This window comes from Megalobrama amblycephala, linkage group LG24 (assembly GCF_018812025.1).
Source record: "Megalobrama amblycephala isolate DHTTF-2021 linkage group LG24, ASM1881202v1, whole genome shotgun sequence".
Classification (NCBI taxonomy): Eukaryota; Metazoa; Chordata; class Actinopteri; order Cypriniformes; family Xenocyprididae; genus Megalobrama; species Megalobrama amblycephala.
Genome location: NC_063067.1, coordinates 26,500,277 through 26,519,129, shown reverse-complemented (window position 1 = coordinate 26,519,129; position 18,853 = coordinate 26,500,277). Strand labels below are relative to the sequence as shown.

General features: G+C 38.3%; 1 protein-coding gene across 1 annotated transcript in view; it reads left to right on the top strand.

Moving 5' to 3' along the window:
* The first annotated feature begins 1,175 nt into the window (after window positions 1-1,175).
* The window catches only part of LOC125260214 (NACHT, LRR and PYD domains-containing protein 12-like), a 40,410-nt gene continuing 22,732 nt past the window's right edge, over window positions 1,176-18,853 (top strand). Inside the window, 5 exon segments of the mRNA XM_048178453.1 lie at window positions 1,176-1,272; window positions 1,436-1,493; window positions 15,600-15,777; window positions 16,215-16,871; window positions 16,874-17,930. Of these exon segments, the coding sequence (XP_048034410.1) occupies window positions 1,223-1,272; window positions 1,436-1,493; window positions 15,600-15,777; window positions 16,215-16,871; window positions 16,874-17,930 (2,000 nt within the window). The 5' untranslated portion in view covers window positions 1,176-1,222.

Genomic DNA, 18,853 nt, shown 5'->3' with positions numbered 1-18,853 from the left:
CATAACGATTCAATGAATCAATAGGCTTTTGACATCTTCTTACCTGGAATATCTTGAGAAGATGCATACCCAATTTTGTGCAAATCAGAAAGACAGCAATATGCTACGTGCAATTTTATGCAAGGATTCAAGGGAAGAGTTTTCATGGCAAGGATTTTGATGCTAGCATGCATAGATGCAGAGTTAGTTATTGGCAAAAATGCAAATTTGCTTTTTATAGCAACACGTTCTTACTCCCAACTCATCACATATGAATGCTTTGTCGGGGCCCCTTTGGCGTCACTTTTTAAGGGTACCCCTTTAACATCATTTTTGACATGCAGGGTACTGTCAGGGCCAGTAACCGAGAAAGAACCCAATGGCAGGTGAATAATAAAGGTTTATTTGCAAATGCAAAACTCAGCAAAATCTGGCCCAAGAGGTTCAGAACCAAAACAATCCTTAGCCAGGAAGAAACAGATGCTGAGTAGCAGGCAAAAACCCAGAAGGGGCAGGCTGACACTGATGTCACGGCAGGCAAGGGTCCGAGCCAGCAAGGCAGGCAGGACTAGTGAAGGGACAGATTGGAGGGCAGGTTGCTCACAGCTTACAGAGAGACAAACTTTGACTACTGGAGAATCCAGGAAACAGGTAGGTGTGTGACAGTACAGGGCAGGCTAACAAAACCAGGTCATGAGAGGAGAACCTCGGGATTCCAGGCAGTCCAAAGACTAAGCCAGGCAGGGGTAGTCCGCAAAAAATAATAATAATAATAATAATAATAATAATAATAATTAATAATAATAAAAATGAATAAATGAATGAATTAATTAATAATTTATTAATACAATTATGGGGATATTGGGATATAATTTTGCCATTATGACATATACTGTATGTTGGGGTATGATTTTCAATTTAAAATGAATATGTGAAAAGTTGGGAGAGAGAGAATCTGTTGATTATAATGGTATTATAATGGTTTTACCTCTTTGCCATGGGTCTCAAATCACGAGTTTTCACACAATAGCATATAGTCACCAAACTGGCCATATTGATTGCATATATGATTATGAAATGCATATTCATATTATGAATAATTGTCACTGTTGTGAATCATCATTGCATGGTCAGTCTTCTATGTCATACATTTTGGAACAGCATGAGGGATTAATTGTTGTTGTTTTTCAGTCTGATTCAAAGTGAATCTACCAAACCCCGCACTGTATCCCTGAATCGGTCAATGATTGAACCATATGGCTTCAGTTCAGGAGACTCTTCTGCTGATGTGAGGTGAGAAAAGTCTTATGGTTTACAGGTGTAGGAGTTTGTAGTTCTTGGGAGAGAACAGTAATCTGAAGATTAAAGATGACAAATACTCACATTCATTTGTTCTTGAATTTGTGAATTAAATGCCAAAAATAAATATTTACAAGAAATCTTCCCACAACCACAGTATGAATCAGGAGGAATCAAAGTCTTCCACGAGAAGGCATTTGGGCTCCAATTTTAAGGTACGTGTGTTTCCATATATAAATACAACTGGAAATGACATCACTCCAGAGACATGGCTATGGGTTGTCTTTCATATCTTTGGTTTTCAAGGTTTCAAATATCTTTTGGTGTGAAAAAGTTGCTGCCCTCTCAGAATGTTGCAAATATATTAGAGTTAAAGTTAGTGTTAAAATGAACAAACATGCATTCTGTGGTCTCTCTCAAAAACTTCATCATCTTTGGCTCTGTGAGCCACCAGACATCATCCTTTCAGTTTAGCTTAGCGTGAACTGAGAGAGGAGAGAATGCGCTCAAAGTTAAGCGTCTCTTAAAGGGGCAGTATATGTCATGACGAATCATATACAAAACTCCAAAAATATACATACCAGCATAATTAAATCAAAAGACAATACAATAAAATCAAATAATATACACAAAATAAGAGAATCAGAGATTTTAATAAGAGTGAAAGGTGATTTTGAGTGAAAATAATAATGCTGATTTTACACTCGTTACAATTGCTTCCATAACCAAATTTGAATGCAGCAAACATTGCTTGTGGATCAGTGTTTACATGTGAATAAGCCTAAATTAAATCTGTGATCATGTCTCTTCAGAAGACGTGGATTAAACTGCTTGATTCGTGATTCTTAATTAATGTTTTTAAGCATCAGAGTTATGGGTAAATAGACTATTAATGGAGGGACAGACTGGGACAGTCATTAAAATAGTCTATCTTCATGTTGTGTCCTGAAGATGCACGAAAGTCATATGGGTTTGGAAGGACATGAGGTTAAGTAAATGATGACATTTAGAGACAGACGCGCTCAGTGCTTGTCATAGGCTCATACAGTGGCATGAAAAAGTATGTGAACCCCTTGCAGAATCTGTGAAAATGAGAATTATTTTAATAAAATAAGAGGGATAATAAAAAATGCATGTTATTTTTTGTTTAGTACTGTCCTGAGTATTTAAATAAAAGATGTTTGGATTTAGTTCACAAGACAAAACAATAGCTGAATTTATTTAAATAACCCCATTCATAAGTATGTGAACCATTGATTCTCAATACTGTGTGTGGTTACCTGATGATCTACGACTGTTTTTATGTTTTTAGACGGTTGTTCATGAGTCTCTTGTTTGTCCTGAGCTAATAAATTCAGCTATTGTTTTGTCTTGTGAACTAAATGCAAACATATTTTATGTAAAATATCTTACTCAGGACAGTACTAAACAAAAAATAACATGCATTTTTTATTATCACTCTTACTTTATTAAAATAATTCTCATTTTCACAGATTCTGCAAGCGGTTCACATACAGTACTGTGCAAAAGTCTTAGGCACGTCAGTACTTTCACCCCCAAAAAAAGGTTTTAAGCCAGTTATTTATATCTTTTGCTGTAGTATGTCAATAGGAAATGGCCTCATTTGGCCATTAATTGTAATAATCCAGTGAGATTTTTGAATATACAATAAGACTGATAACAGAGATCAGAGCTCACCATCATCAAATCCGTCTGTGATTACATGAAGAAACAGATGAAACTGAGACAGACTAAATCCAGGAGAACTGTGGCCGTGTCTCTAAGATGCTTGAAGAAACCTGCCTGTTATTTTGACGTGCAATTTCAGTTTTGTGTAATGTGATCATCGTGGATTATTATGTGTAAAATTGCAAAAATATCATTCATGCATGCATGACGGCGATTTAAACCTAATCAGGGGTGTGATTCTTCCGGAAAAATCCGGAATTCCGGATTTTCCGACCTGAAAATGGTGCTCTCGTAAATCATGCAAAAAAAAAAAAAAAAAAAGGGTCAGGGTCAGGGTTGCGGCGGTTGCGATGGGTCGAGTATTGGTAAACATAATGACCGCTCACCGCTGTCAACCTTTTTTGTGCCTCTGATTCATGTCGTCATGTCACTCCGCAAGTAGTCCAATCATTTGTCACGATTGAAGTTCAAAGTGTACGCGCACCGTTATGAATGCGCACACACCCAACCGCGCCCAACCATCTACTCACGTGAATAGCTTCAGTGAACACGGATGATTCAGGTAAGCAAATCCAATATATTCTCTTTCATTTTTATATGCAGGTCTAGTAAAATTTAACCAATCTATTGATCATTTTTGTCATGATTCCATAACATTAATGTTAAACGATTCTGGGCTAATTTAGCTAAGTAATGGCAAGGCTGCCAACTCTCACGCATTCAGCGTGAGACTCACGCAATTGACCCAATTCTCACGATCTCACGCCACACCCCCATATTCTCACGCAGACTCAGACTCGTGCAGCAGTGAGGGGAAAAAAAATCGCGCCGCATGATCTCGAAAGCAACGCGCAGAGAGACCAGACAGTATACAGACTAGTGAGTTTTTGTGACAATTGTGAGGGAAATACACAATTTATTCCCATAAACTGTGTAGTCAGCCGTTCTCCCTCCCATCTGCACCGTGTTAATTGTGAACGCAGGCAGGTCAGTGAGTTACAGGGCGCTCCGTGTCTCCGTCCAGTTTGGGCTAGTAACTAATAGGCCTATGCTGTTATATAGTTTATAGGGGTGTGACGAGCGAGACTAAATTGTAACGAGATTCTCGTCGAGGCGAAAAGTAGTCTCGTGATGTTGCCATGACAGAGTGTTAGGATGATTAGGAAAGAATATGCCACCGCTACGTTTAAATTATGCCCCCACTGTCGTTTTGCTTTGTATTTACATAAAAAAAAAACCATTTAATTCAGTTGTATAACGGTCGCCGCCGCTCCATATTCACAGAGTACGCGCGATCACGAAAGTGAAAGTAAACGAGGGCGCATTCAAACATGATTTCAATACCCCGCATTTGAAAGCGGCTCCCTGATGAATGCAAATATCTCTCAATATGAAAGCTATCTTAGGCTGGGCAGTGTAGTTGTAACCATCTCTTAGCTCTGTATCAAAGAAAAATTTGGTCTTATTTGCACTTTGAATATTGAGAGAGTGCGATTATGGTTGCATTTATTATAAAGTGTTACCATAAAAATGAATAACAGTTTTCTCTTAATCTTATTAAGCACAAACAATAAGGTTTCATTTGTTAACATTAGTTAATGCACTGTGAACTATCATGAACTAACAATGAATGACTATTTTTATTAACTAACATTAACATGTTAGATTAATAAATACTGTAGCAAAGATATTGCTCATTGTTAGTTGATGTTGTTTAATACATAAATGAGACCTTATTGTAAAGTTACCATTTTATTTATACTGTTTTTATTTCTATGATCAGTTTGTGGAAAGGAGTTCAGTTAGGAGGTCAAAAGTTGTAGAAGCTCATAAATCATGTACAGTAAGGTCTGAAGAGACAAATCATACAGAAGTCAGTTGAGTTTGTGGCAAAACCTTTTACAGTGCTTGAGTATTGTTGTCTTTTACTGCATATGATAATTCATACTCAGAAAGTAGAACTGAAATGACATTCATTACAAGATGATTAGTTAAAACATTTCAAATACACCTGCAGACTATTTTTTCTAGTTGTGTATTTCGCCATCTAGTTAGCATTAGCAGAGTTGTGTGTTTTGCAGCACTGAGCAGTTATTTTACATAACTTTATCATAAAAAAAAACAGTACAAAAGCAAGCCACGCCCCTCCACAAGCCCCTCCCCAATAACAAACCCCGCCCCCATGGTAAGTGCACCGTATAGTTTCCTGCTTTTTTGTCCTTTGCCAATCACACCTATGCTAATACACTTAAATAAAGATAACTATACATGCTATACTTGTCATGAGCATCAAGGTGTGGGGGCACTGCGGTGCAAATTCCACTCATGTTTAGTACATGTTAACTCAAACAGCAAAGAAAGCTGACCTCAGGCCTGTGTCAAGGCATGTTATTCGCAATTATATGTTGTGGCTGGGTTGTTATAGGTCTGCCTGACACACAATGTATTAGACCTAATTTAACGGAGGGATTTTGTTATTCTTCTGTAGCCTGACGAGAAACTTTAACCGCTCTTGTGAACTCAAAGACAGCCTGATGCTTTGTTTATAGACTATTTGTGGGTGTCTATTTGTATTATACATTGTAGACAATTTGTGTCGATAATGTATAATAGGGTAAATCCTATATGCTTGCATAAAGCAAGTAGGCCTAGTGTACAGAGTCGTAGCTATTATGTATCTTTCTATTCTAACTCATTGTAAGCCTTTTGAGGCACGCATGGTTTGAAGTTGTCGTTGACCGTTAGAGTTGGTATCACGGGACGTGCTAGGTCGTACCTCCGGATTAACGTTAACTCCTGGATTCTTTGCATTGATGTGGTACTTTAGAGTGGACGATCTCCGGTGATATGCAAATTCCGTTTTTTATAAGTAAATGTTCCAATCAATGATCCAGGCAGCGCCAGCGCGTTCTCGTCTCCCTCCTTCATTTTACAGTCGAATGGTGGCTAGAACGGCTCCAGGTTCCAAAGGTCAATACGGAATGGATTAATCTGCGTTATTTTTTTTAACGCGTTTTTTTTTCTCCGATTAATTACTCGAAATTAACACGTTATTTTGACAGCCCTAAAATATATATATATATATATATATATATATATACTGTATATATACTGTATATATACATATATATACTGTGTATATATATATATATATATATATATATATATACTGTATATATATTACCAAAAGTTTTGGGACACCTGCCTTTATGTGCACACAAACTTTAAAGGTTTAGTTCACCCAAAAATGTAAAATAATGTAATTTATTACTCACCCTCATGCCGTTCCACACCAGTAAGACCTTTGTTTATCTTAGGAACACAAATTAAGATATTTTTGTTGAAATCCGATGGCTCAGTGAGGCCTGCATAGCCAGCAAAGACATTTCCTCTCTCAAGATCCATTAATGTACTAAAAACATATTTAAATCAGTTCATGTGAGTTCAGTGGTTCAATATTAATATTGTAAAGTGACGAGAATATTTTTGGTACGGCAAAAAAAAAATAATAATAATAACGACTTATATAGTGATGGGCGATTTCAAAACACTGCTTCATTAAGCTTCGGAGTGTTATGAATCTTTTGTGTCGAATCATGATTCGGATTGCGTGTCAAACTGCCAAACTGTCACAATTTAATCACATGTCAAATTTAGCTGAGAAATTACCCCCAAAAGATCATCAAAGAGACAATACAAAAAGTAGCTTTAGAAAGAAATATTTTATTTGATTCAACATGAGGTTGAGTAAATGATGATGGAATTTTCATTTTTGGGTAAATGATCCCTTTTAATGTTTATTATTATTATTATTATTATTATTATTATTATTATTATGGAAATATGATTATTTTTTATGAAGTGATACTCTAAAAAAGAATCTAAAACTGCCAGTAGGTGGCATATAAATGTGAGTCATTGAGTCATTCATTCAATTCGTTCAAAGGGCTGATTCATTTCAGGAATTAAGTAAATGGCGCTCTATTGCCCTATCCAAATACCCACACTTCCGGTCTTTGCCACTTGAGAATACGTGCACGTGACAGGAAGTAAGTGCGCAAGACTGTCCCATGTCTTAAAATTGCCCAAGTGCAGTGCCCTTAATGCACACTAAACCCACACTATCTTGAATACCACTTTGGAGTGGTATTTGAGGCTAAGCATAAACTCACATGCACCGAAATCGCGAGATGTCAAGGAAAACATTCAACTGTACGTTAAATCAATATAATTTGGTAGTAAAATAAAGTGTTGCACATTTTATTGATGAGTGTATTTTATGTATTTTATGTATGTATTTTAAAATGCAAAGTATTGAAAATTAATAATTTTTAAAAAAAAAAAGAAGCTGTAAACGCTTTTTTGCAAGTGTGTCCACTCGGGTAATCAAAAGTTCTATACACACTTGCAGTCTTCACGCCTACTTGAGCCAAATACAGGGAATACGTCATGTAAGTAGACAAGTGGTCAAGTGCAAAGACTGCAAGTGTGGGTATTTGGACAGGGCATTTATCAATGGGCTATTGAGTCATTGATTCACACGAATGATTCACTCAAAATGCGGATTCATTCAGATAAGAAGTGTTGCTCGGAGATGCACAACCGTTCTGCTTTGGCTTTATAGGTAATATTTTAATTGGCAAAATTGAGCAAAAGCAGACAATATGTCTAAAATATAACATAATATTAACTTCTGATTTATTGAACTGTTGTATAAAATCAATATTACATTGGCCTATGCACTCATGCTATTCGGGACAAAAACAGAATTCGTGTGATTTTGCGCTCGTTGCTGGTGTGATATTGCCTAACCTATCATATGACATAAATATGAGTGTGTGATGACAACTCATACATGGGCATTTTTGACCAGACATCTTGAATTTTAGGATCATTCTAACTGCGTTCTATAGGGTCCTCAAATATATATGACACTTTGCTACAATGTAAAGTAGTGAGTGTACAGCTTGTATAACAGTGTAAATTTACTGTCCCCTCAAAATAACTCAACACACAGCCATTAATGTCTAAACCGCTGGCTACAAAAGTGAGTACACCCCTAAGTAAAAATGTCCAAATTGGGCCCAATTAGCCATTTTCTCTCCCCGTTGTCATGTGACTCATTAGTGTTACAAGGTCTCAGGTGTGAATGGGAAGCAGGTGTGTTAAATTTGGTGTTATCACTCTCACTCTCTCATACTGGTCACTGGAAGTTCAACATGGCACCTCATGGCAAAGAACTCTCTGAGGATCTGAAAAAAATAATTGTTGCTCTACATAAAGATGGCGTAGGCTATAAGAAGATTGCCAAGACCCTGAAACTGAGCTGTGGTTTAACCAGGACAGGCAGACCAGGACAGACCATACAGTGGTTTAACAGGACAGGTTCCACTCAGAACAGGCCTCGCCATGGTCGACCAAAGAAGTTGAGTGCACATGCTCAGCGTCATATCCAGAGGTTGTGTTTGGAAAATAGACATATTAGTGCTGCCAGCATTGCTGCAGAGGTTGAAGGGGTGGGGGGTCAGCCTGTCAGTTCTCAGACCATACGCCGCACACTACATCAAATTGGTCTGCATGGCTGTCATCCCAGAACAGGGGTAGGCGAGTTCGGTCCTAGAGAGCCGCTGTCCTGCTGAGTTTAGCTCCAACCTTAATCAAAACACCTGAACAAGCTAATCAAGCTCTTCAGGATTACTAAGGCTATAGGCAGCTGAAGGTTTTTTTTCAGGGTTGGAGCTAAACTCTGCAGGACAGCGGCTCTCTAGGACCGAACTTGCCTACCCCGTCCCAGAAGGAAGCCTCTTCTGAAGATGATGCACAAGAAAGCCCGCAAACAGTTTGTTGAAGACAAGCAGACTAAGGACATGTGTTACTGGAACCATGTCCTGTGGTCTGATGAGACCAAGATAAACTTATTTGGTTCAGACGGTGTCAAGCGTGTGTGGCAGCGACCAGGTGAGGAGTACAAAGACAACTGTGTCTTGCCAAAAATCAAGCATGGTGGTGGGAGTGTCATGGTCTGGGGCTGCATGAGTTCTGCTGGTACTGGGGAGCTACAGTTCATTGAGGGAACCATGAATACCAACATGTACTGTGACATACTGAAGTAGAGCATAATCCCCTCATTTCGGAGACTGGGCCACAGGGTAGTATTCCAACATGATAACGACCCCAAATACACCTCCAAGACGACCACTGCCTTGCTAAAGAATGTCTCCAGACCTAAACCCTATTGCGCATCTGTGGGGCATCCTCAAATGGAAGGTGGAGGAGCACAAGTTCTCTAACATCCACCAGCTCCGTGGGAAGCTTGTGTGGTGAATTTCCTGTAGGAGTTAAAAGAGAAAATGAAAGGGCTCCTGCAGGAACAGAGAGAGAAATCCCTGCTGGGGCAGTAAAGGGATACTTTTCTGTTGATTATTTGGAGAACTGCTTTGAGAGTGGAGGCTGAAATCACTGCTGCGGCAGTGAGAAATAAGTTTAGTCTGGAGGCTGTTGCGAGAGCAGTGGGGGAGATATCATTGCTATGGTACATAGAAATAAAGTTTTAGCCGTGGCCGAAATTGCTGCTGCAGTGGGGAATAAAGTTTTGGTCTGAAGGGTGTTGCGAGAGCAGTGGCCGAAATCACTGCTGCAGCAGTGGGGAATAAGATTTTGTTCTGAAACCTGATGCGGCAGTGGTGGCCAAAATCACTGCTGCGGCAGTGGGGAATAAGGGGCCTCATTTATAAAACATGCGTACACACAGATTTGATATTTGACATTTATATGTAAATGACATTAATTAGGTGTTGTTTAAAATGTGGAGAACTGAAACCATTCAGCTGTGCGCATGTTCAAGATCATTTGCGATTTATAGATTTCACATCTGAAAGAGAGGCTTACGCTCGTTTTCTGTGTACGTTCATTCTATGAATCACAAGTACGCACATCGGAGAAATGATTGTAAGATCAAATTTAGGACGGTTTCTGTGCAATGTTTTATAAATGAGGCCCAAGGTTTAATCTGAAAGCAGTTGCAAGAGCATAGGCCAAAATAACTGCTACGGCAATAAAATTCAACTCAATTCACATTTATTTGTATAGCGCTTTACACAATACGTATCGTTTCAAAGTAGCTTTACAGAAATTCATGTATCTATGTAACAATTTAGAGTGATCTGTTATCAGAGGTCACTGTGTCCAAGTAATGTATTTCAGAAATGTACATATGCAAATCATGCAGTTATCTAAAAATGTATTAATTTATGGCAGAAACAATAGGCTCATTAAATGAATTATTATAAGCTGTGAACAATGATTACAATATATGGAAAATCTAGCATTGGTGCATGCTAAAAAATTTTTGGTCAGGGGAGAAATCACTGCTATGGCAGTGAAGTGATAGATTTTTAGTGTGGAAAGACAGAAACGCAACATGCGGCCCATAAGGTCTATATATAATCATAGGTATACCGCTTAGGCATGAAATCATTAAAATCATCAGGGGAAATTGCTTAGAAGAGACTGCAGGCAGCATGAGGAGCGACAGATAAATTGGCCAGTTTGCAAATTGAGGAAAAGAGAGCTGGGTTTTTGTTTGTCTTCTTGGAAAATGGATGTTCGCTGCAGTAAATCACTTGACTGGATGGAAGCTGCTGAGCTAGGGTGCGCGGACACCTAGCCGAGGGCAGGAGGAACAGGTTTTAATGGCCGCACAAATTTGCAGGAGGATGCCGAGGATGCCAGGCTCAAATTCCCTTATGTGTGGAAGGGGAACCAGAGGTAGAGGATCCTGATGTTGACTTGAAAATGGAAGAGTATTCTGCGGAACACTCTTTGTTGGAGGTAAAGTGCTGCTGGAGCTCGCTCGTCGGGTTGGGACATGGTTCAAAGGACAGCGTGGGGTCAAATGCTGGAAGAATTGTCGTTGGGATGACGCAGTGACTGCTGCTTATATATGCTCATAATGATGATTGACAGGACTGAATGTTTAGGCTCCTCCCGAACCTACATTTGGAACTACATTTCATTCAATAGGAAACAATGCAAGATACATGTTTCAAATCACCCTTGTTGCTGAAATAATTACAGTTAATAGGGCTACAGATGCCATATTAGAAAATACACTTGCATTAAAAATACATAATTGGCATAAAATCCATAATGTTTTGTAATAGTATCTTTTCAGTGTGTTATCACACAGACACACACAAACAGGTTTGTTTTGCTATCTTAGTGAGGACATTACATAGGCGTAATGGTTTTTATATAATGTACAAACTGTACATTATATCCCTGTACACTACCCCTACTCCTAAACCTACCCATCACAGAAAAAATTCTGCATTTTTACATTTTTAATAAAACATTGTTTAGTATGTTTTCAAAGCTATTTTAAATATGAGGACTCATGAAATGTCCCCATAAAACATGTTTACGTCGTAATACCAGTGTAATGCCCATGTCGTTATACCTCATATTCCTTGTGTCCTCATAAATCATCAAAACAAGCACGCACACACATGCAAACACACTTTGAACACTTTATAATCTAAGATAAATTGCTTATAATAATGTAAAAAGAATTAATTACTTTTGGTTATCCGTATTGGAAATTGCAAACAAAGTAGAAACTATATCTATAGAATCTGTATGTATAGAAATCTATAGGTGTACCAAATGATTAATTGATTAACCATTAAGATCATTTGGATTAAATAATAGACAAATGTAATAAACTGAACGAAAAGATATGCAAATGAAAAGTTTGATAATAATAGAATTATGAAAGGCAGCCACTGTGAATGAAACATTTATATAGATGAAACACTTGTGTAGTGAAAATGATACTTTGTGATTTTGTGTATTGTACTAAAACAATTTAAAATATGCTTAAATGTTTGAAAAAAGTGCACTTTTGATGATCTGTTGTGATATTAGTACTAAGAGTTTTGAAAATGTACCAATTACTTGTGAAAACTGTGCCAAAGCAATAAAAAAAAAAAAAAAAAACACACACAAAAAAAAAAAACTGTAAACAGATTAACAAAAATCTGCTTTCTAGCCCTAGACTTAGTCTAGTCTGGAATTTAATAAGCTGATTTTTTTTGGAGAAAGACTAGAGCTACTCCAGAAATAAATTGTGACTTAAATCAAACCTACCAGGAGGCAAGTTTAACTTCAGTCCAGTGTTGTGGTTAAAGGAGACACATGGATTAGACTATATCAGTGAAGATCAATATACACATTTGCATACCTACACGTACGTGTGTGTGTGTGTGTGTGTGTGTTGCCTGGTGTTTTATGGGATCATGTGTGCCTTAATAACCAATCACATTACAGCCTTGACGTCATTGAATTTCATTCAGAGTTGTGCGACAGTCGATCACTGTTTGCAGATACTGTCACGGAACGGAGGAATTAAAGACGGCAGGAAGAGGTGTAACGAATAACGAATGTAGCGGTTATTAATCAATTTATGGATGAAATATGAATATAATAATTCATAAGGTTATGAATAAATTATGATTCATATATCGACCCAACGGGGAATTAAACATATATTGTGAATCAATTACAACGAATTATAATCAATTACATATATGATTAGTTCTGGTTTAATAATTATTTAGAGAAACTGTTCGTTTGTCCAGCAAACTAAGTCCCTCACAGAATATTATAAACAGAGTTATTCTCTGGCCATGAAAATAACTTGCTATTATAGCATCAAAGCATAAAGCGATCGAAAAACGTTAAAGTGACTTGGTCTTTAGTTGAAAGAACAACCAGAACAATCGAGCATGAATTAAGTGTTTAATATATGCAGCTATGACTGAGATTATACGTCTAAAATATATACAGAAGGTATACACCTATATATACACAAGAGTGAAAATGAAGAAAAGACAGGGAAAGAAAGATGATCAAAGAATGGCAAATTACACAGTTAAACCTTTTTGAGAGAGCCAGCACAGAAATCAGTTTAGACAAATTTCAGATAAATGATAATACTTGCTTATTGGTTCAAGTCCGTGAGTAGCAGTTTCAATGCGCTTGGCTTGGTTGGTCCTTTCCGAGAGGGTTTCTCCGGCGGGGTTTTTCAAACGAGGTTTAAACTGAAGAGTAACGTAGCCGAAGAGAGAGAATCTAAGGAAGTGGTCCTCCCGAGCTGCGCGCGTGGTTGGGAAGCGCGGTCACCTGAGGCGTCCGGAGAGACGTGCACGAGACGATCGGGAGACAACCGGGAGAACCAAGGAGAAGGTGTGTGTCGTTGTTTTTATGGAAACCCAAGCTAACACACCTCCTGAATTGTAGCGGCCAATAGATGCGCAGCACTATTTGGCGGGCAAAGTTCCTTTGTTTGGTCTCCGAGATGAATTTGCATACTTAATGACCATCAGATCGGATTTCGAGATGGAGTCCATTCTTCACAGTATCATTAAACACATAGAAAAATGCATCTGTCAGTTATGTGACATCTCTCAGTGAATAGCTCAGGTCCGGAGCTTTACGGAGAGATCAAACTCGATACATCAGAAATGCATATAAAAGAAGTTATGGTTTACAGACAAAATTCTATCATTAAAACGGCCTCCAGGCCTACAGCGGGCTCTGGGAAGGCCTCCGGGCCTACCGCAAGCTGCTCTGGGAAGGCCTCCAGACCTACAGCGAGCTCTGGGAAGGCCTCCGGGCCTTGAGGAATGGAGGAAGCCTTCTTCCTCCTCTTCCTCCGTTTATGTGGGTGAGGTGGTGGCTCTGTGCCTACCTCCTCTGTGGGCGCTGCAGCGGGCTCACGGACTCTGGAGCGGACTCTGGAGCGGACTCTGGAGCGGACTCTGGAGCGGACTCTGGAGCGGACTCTGGAGCGGACTCATGGGCTGGAGACTCAGGCATAGTGGCCATCTTGGATGGAGCTCCCAGTCTTGACCCCATCGCAGAGACGTCAGCCGCTCGCACCGAACAAAGCGGTGTGTGTCCTCCAGATTCGATGCCAGTCTTAAATATCTATGGACCACCCTATTGTCTTCATCGGCAACGATCCCAGCTACTAGGAACTGTGACTTGGTGTCCAGGACGGTTGAAGACTCTGGCATGAGTGCTAATGTATCGACTCCCTCAGTCAATACTGAGCCGCTCAGTTCCAGAGCAAGACCCATGTAGCATTCCAACATCCAGTTAGGGTCCCATAGTGGCATGCGTGAACGGAGCGGCTCTGATAATCCCCCCCCGAAAGAAGATCATCAGGCAAACTTCATTCGTCTTAGTCAAACGTGCCAACCTGATAAATTCCAGCACATAGTCCTCAGTGCTGTTCTCTCCTTGACGGAGATGTGTTAATCTCCCTGCTGGATCCATTTGGTATGGTCGGTCGTTCTGTCACAGAACGGAGGAATTAAAGACGGCAGGCAGAGATGAAGATCCAAATGCAGGGAGAATTTAATGGAAATAAACAATTCAAGCATAAATCAGGAACAAAATAACACTGAGAAAAAACAAAGAAAACACGGGAACCACAGACACCTGCATGACATCAAACAACAACCGACAGAGAACCAGAGAATACAAGGGCTATTTATACAGAGGGGTTAATGAGCTAAACAGGGTAAACTGACACAGCTGGAGCAGACTAATGAAAAAGGAAAAAACTACAAAACTACAATCTGGCCACAGGAAACAGGATACAGGACAGAACACAGAAACTAGGCACAGAAAACTTCAACATAAAAGTCCCACAGAGCACCAAACACAGAACCAGATCAGACAGATACCATGGAAATGAATGAGAAGTGCTGTAAACTGAATCATTCCCATTGCACAATTGTCCGTGACTTCTCTTATAAAATGGCATTCTTTTTTTTTTCTCCAATTTTAAACAATCAGTCTTACTAATCATTTATGTAATCATTTATAGGTCATATGTAATTGCTGGTGAGGGAGGGTGTGGCTTCTGACAAACTTCTTGTATTCAGATATGCCTAAGCATAATTAAGATTTTAACTACAGGTAAAATGGGCCAAAAACAAGAGCTAACTGACCTTCCTGTCTTTAAGGATAAGCTAGTAGGTTTTCAGGTTGCAGATGAACTAAAAATAAACACCAAAAACTACTGCCAGTATCTGAAAGATGCTTTCTTTAATCAGAGGTACAATAGGAAGTCAGCAGCATTCTAGAAGACAATGATCTTTATATGCAGGACAATAAACTACTCTACTACTTGGATATATAGAAAAGGCTTCATGCTGTAGGTGACTGAATGATGATCTGATACCCTTCCTCACATGATTTACTAAGAAAGTTTGGACTGTAGTTCTCAAGTGTGAGATTTACATAGAAAACAATACACATCTAAACTGCATCTGGGGGGCTTTGGTTGGCTGTACTGAGTGGCTACTAAATACCAATAAAGGCCAAAAAATTGTTGTTTTAAATTATTTATTTTATTTTTAGTTATTTGTTGAAACATACTATTTTAGTATTACATTGTGGTGGAATAGATGATTTATTGTAATTCCCCTGCAAAAGACAAATGTCCTTCACTGCACAATTTAAGAAAAAAAATTGGCACACAGTGTATTTTTGTATCTGTGTTGACATACTTGATATCAAGGAAAAATGCCTAATTTGTGAAAATCATCTTCTCTCTGAAGAAGAAAGAGCTGAATAGGTCCAAGAGACTGCTGAGCCCAGATCTCCCAGAATTCTCAGAAAGAGAGGAGGAGGAGGATAATGAAGGGCAGAGCCAGAGGGTCAGAGAGGGGCTTCTGAAGACACTGCAGGTCCTAAGGAACAGGATCCATACAGACCTCACTAACACATTACAGACCAGTAAGAGCTCTGGATCATGTGACTATTACATCACTTTAGAGGAATATAAATATTTATCCTTATGTTGTTACAAATCTGTATGACTGGCTTGTGTGAAATACAAAAGGAGTTACTAGAATGTCCAAACTGTAAAAAAGTGTAAGCAGTTGAGGGTCACTATTTTTGTTTACTGTATCAGAAAAATAATAGCATGGAATGATAGTTAATAGTACAAAAAGTAGATAGATTTGTTTTGGAGAAAAACATTTATTTCATAATGTGATTTTCCCCTTACTTTAAATTATTTTCCTTCAATGAAAGGTTAGATTTTTGCTAATTTTATTAATTAAGATCAAAAAGATAAACAATGCAGATTTATTTTTATAGTCATCTTTGATCATATTTACCAAGGGTGCCAAAAATTCTGACCACCACCTTACCACTTTCTGTCTCCATAGTATCCACAGAAAAGGAAGATTTTCATATAATTAATGATGGAAAATCAAATCAAAGAAACATAATACCACTACATGAGGGCTATACGGAGCTGTACATCACAGTGGGAGGGAGTGGAGAGATCAATAATCAACATGAGGTGAAACAGATTGAGACAACATCATGGACACCAGTGACACATGAAACACCAATCAAATGTAATGACATCTTTAAAGCCTCACCTGGACAAGACAAACCCATCAGAACTGTACTGACTAAAGGAGTTGCTGGAATTGGAAAAACATTCTCAGTGCAAAAGTTCATTCTGGATTGGGCAGAAGGAAAAGCAAATCAGGATGTTCACATCATATTTCCACTTCCTTTCAGAGAGCTCAATTTAATGAAGGAAAATAATATGAGTCTGATGAAACTTCTTCAGTATTTTTTTATAGATACAAATGAACTGAGAACAACAGACTTTAATGAGCTCAAAGTCCTGTTCATATTTGATGGACTGGATGAGTGTCGACTTCCTCTAGATTTCCAGAACAATGATATTTTGTGTTATGTGACAGAATCAGCCTCAGTAGATGTTCTGCTGACCAATCTCATCTATGGGAATCTGCTTCCTTCTGCTCTCCTCTGGATCACCTCTCGACCAGCAGCAGCCAATCAGATCCTTCTGAGTGTATTGACCAGGTCACAGAGGTACGAGGGTTCAGTGACCTTCAGAAGGATGAGTATTTCAGCAAGAAAATAAATGACCAGAGGCTAGCCAATAGAATCATCACACACATCAAATCATCAAGGAGCCTCCACATCATGTGTCACATCCCAGTGTTCTGTTGGATCTCAGCCACTGTTCTAGAAAGGATGTTGAGTGAAGCAGAGAGCACAGAGATCCCCAAGACTCTTACTCAAATGTTCACACACTTCCTGATCTACCAAACCAAACTGAAGTCCCAGAAGTATGATGGAAAATATAAAGTAGAACTTCAGCAGGCCAAGAGGAGCATCTTCTCACTGGGAAAACTAGCTTTTGAACAGTTGGAAAAGGGGAACTTGATCTTTTATGAGGAGGATCTGAAACAGTTTGGCATTGATGTCAGAGAAGCATCAGTGTATTCAGGAGTTTGTACCCAGATCCTCAGAGAGGAATTTGGACTGTACTTGAGGAAGGTGTACAGCTTTGTTCATCTGAGCGTTCAGGAGTTTCTTGCTGCTTTATTCAAGTTTCTTTTGTTTCTTTCAGATAAAGAAACAAAAAGTAGCATGACAGATTTTCTGAAGAGTGAAGTAGACAAGGCTTTACAGAGTGAAAATGGACACTGGGACCTTTACCTCCGCTTCCTTCTGGGTCTCTCACTGGAGTCCAATCAGACACACTTACAAGGCATCCTGACACAGACAGGAAGCAATTCTGACAGCAAACAGGGAATAGTAGAGTACATTAAGTTGAAGATCAAGGGTAGTCCCTCTACAGAGAAATCCATCAATCTGTTCCATTGTTTGAACGAACTGAATGATCATTCTCTAGTGCAGGAAATTAAAAAATTCCTGAATAGAACAGACTTTAATTTCTCTAGAATCATTCTTTCTCCTGCTCAGTGGTCGGCTCTAGTGTTTTTGTTGCTGAACTCAGAAGAGAAGCTGGATGAGTTTCAGCTGAGGAAATATAAACCATCTGAAGAAGGTCTTCTGAAGCTGCTGCCAGTCATCAAAGTTTCTAGAAAATCTGAGTGAGCATTTTTCTAATTAAAACATTGTATATCGTTGTTTATTTAATGCTTTAATGCTCAGCAAATATTATAAAATATTAAAATATTAAATATTATAAAAATGCACAACAAGGTGCAAAAATTACTATATATATATATGTATATATGTATGTGTATATATATATATATATATATATATATATATATATATATATATATACACACACACACACACACACACGCAGAGTACTGCGCAAAAGTCTTAAGCCACCATTAGATGCTGTTTTAGCAATGATATAATGACCATATATGATTTTTTCTCAGGCTCTTTATATTAGAATATAACTTTCAAAATCTGATGAGAAGTTTCTCAGAGTTTCATTTTTGAGAAAATGGAAGAAGTCCAGGAGGTCACACTACATACAGATTTTTGCTTAAAGAAAAAATTTTGATCCGATTTTTTATTTTTTTTATTCTGTGTACATGTTTTCTGTTTTTTCTGTTTGTATTGTAATAATGAGACTGAAAAATAAATATGGATGGTCATTAAAACATTGCTAAAACAACAAAGCTGGTGTACTCACCTCTCCCCTAACATGTTTGTAAATATTTTATTATATCTTTTCATGTGACAACACTGAAGAAATTACACTTTGCTACAATGTAAAGTAGTGAGTGTACATGTATAACAGTGTAAATTTGCATCACAGTCACAGTCTGTGAAAAGGGTACCTTTCTTCTTCTGCTCTTGAGTCTATCTGTGAAAGCCTATAGAACCCCTTGCAGGAAAATTGATATTTGAAATATCTGAACATTAACATAACCACAACTTATTTGGAATTTCTAATTTAAACCCTCTAGCACCAACAACTGTCCAAATTTGCACTGTTTATGCTAATATCTTTTGAGCTTAAAGGGCAGATATAAAATTAGACACAGCACCA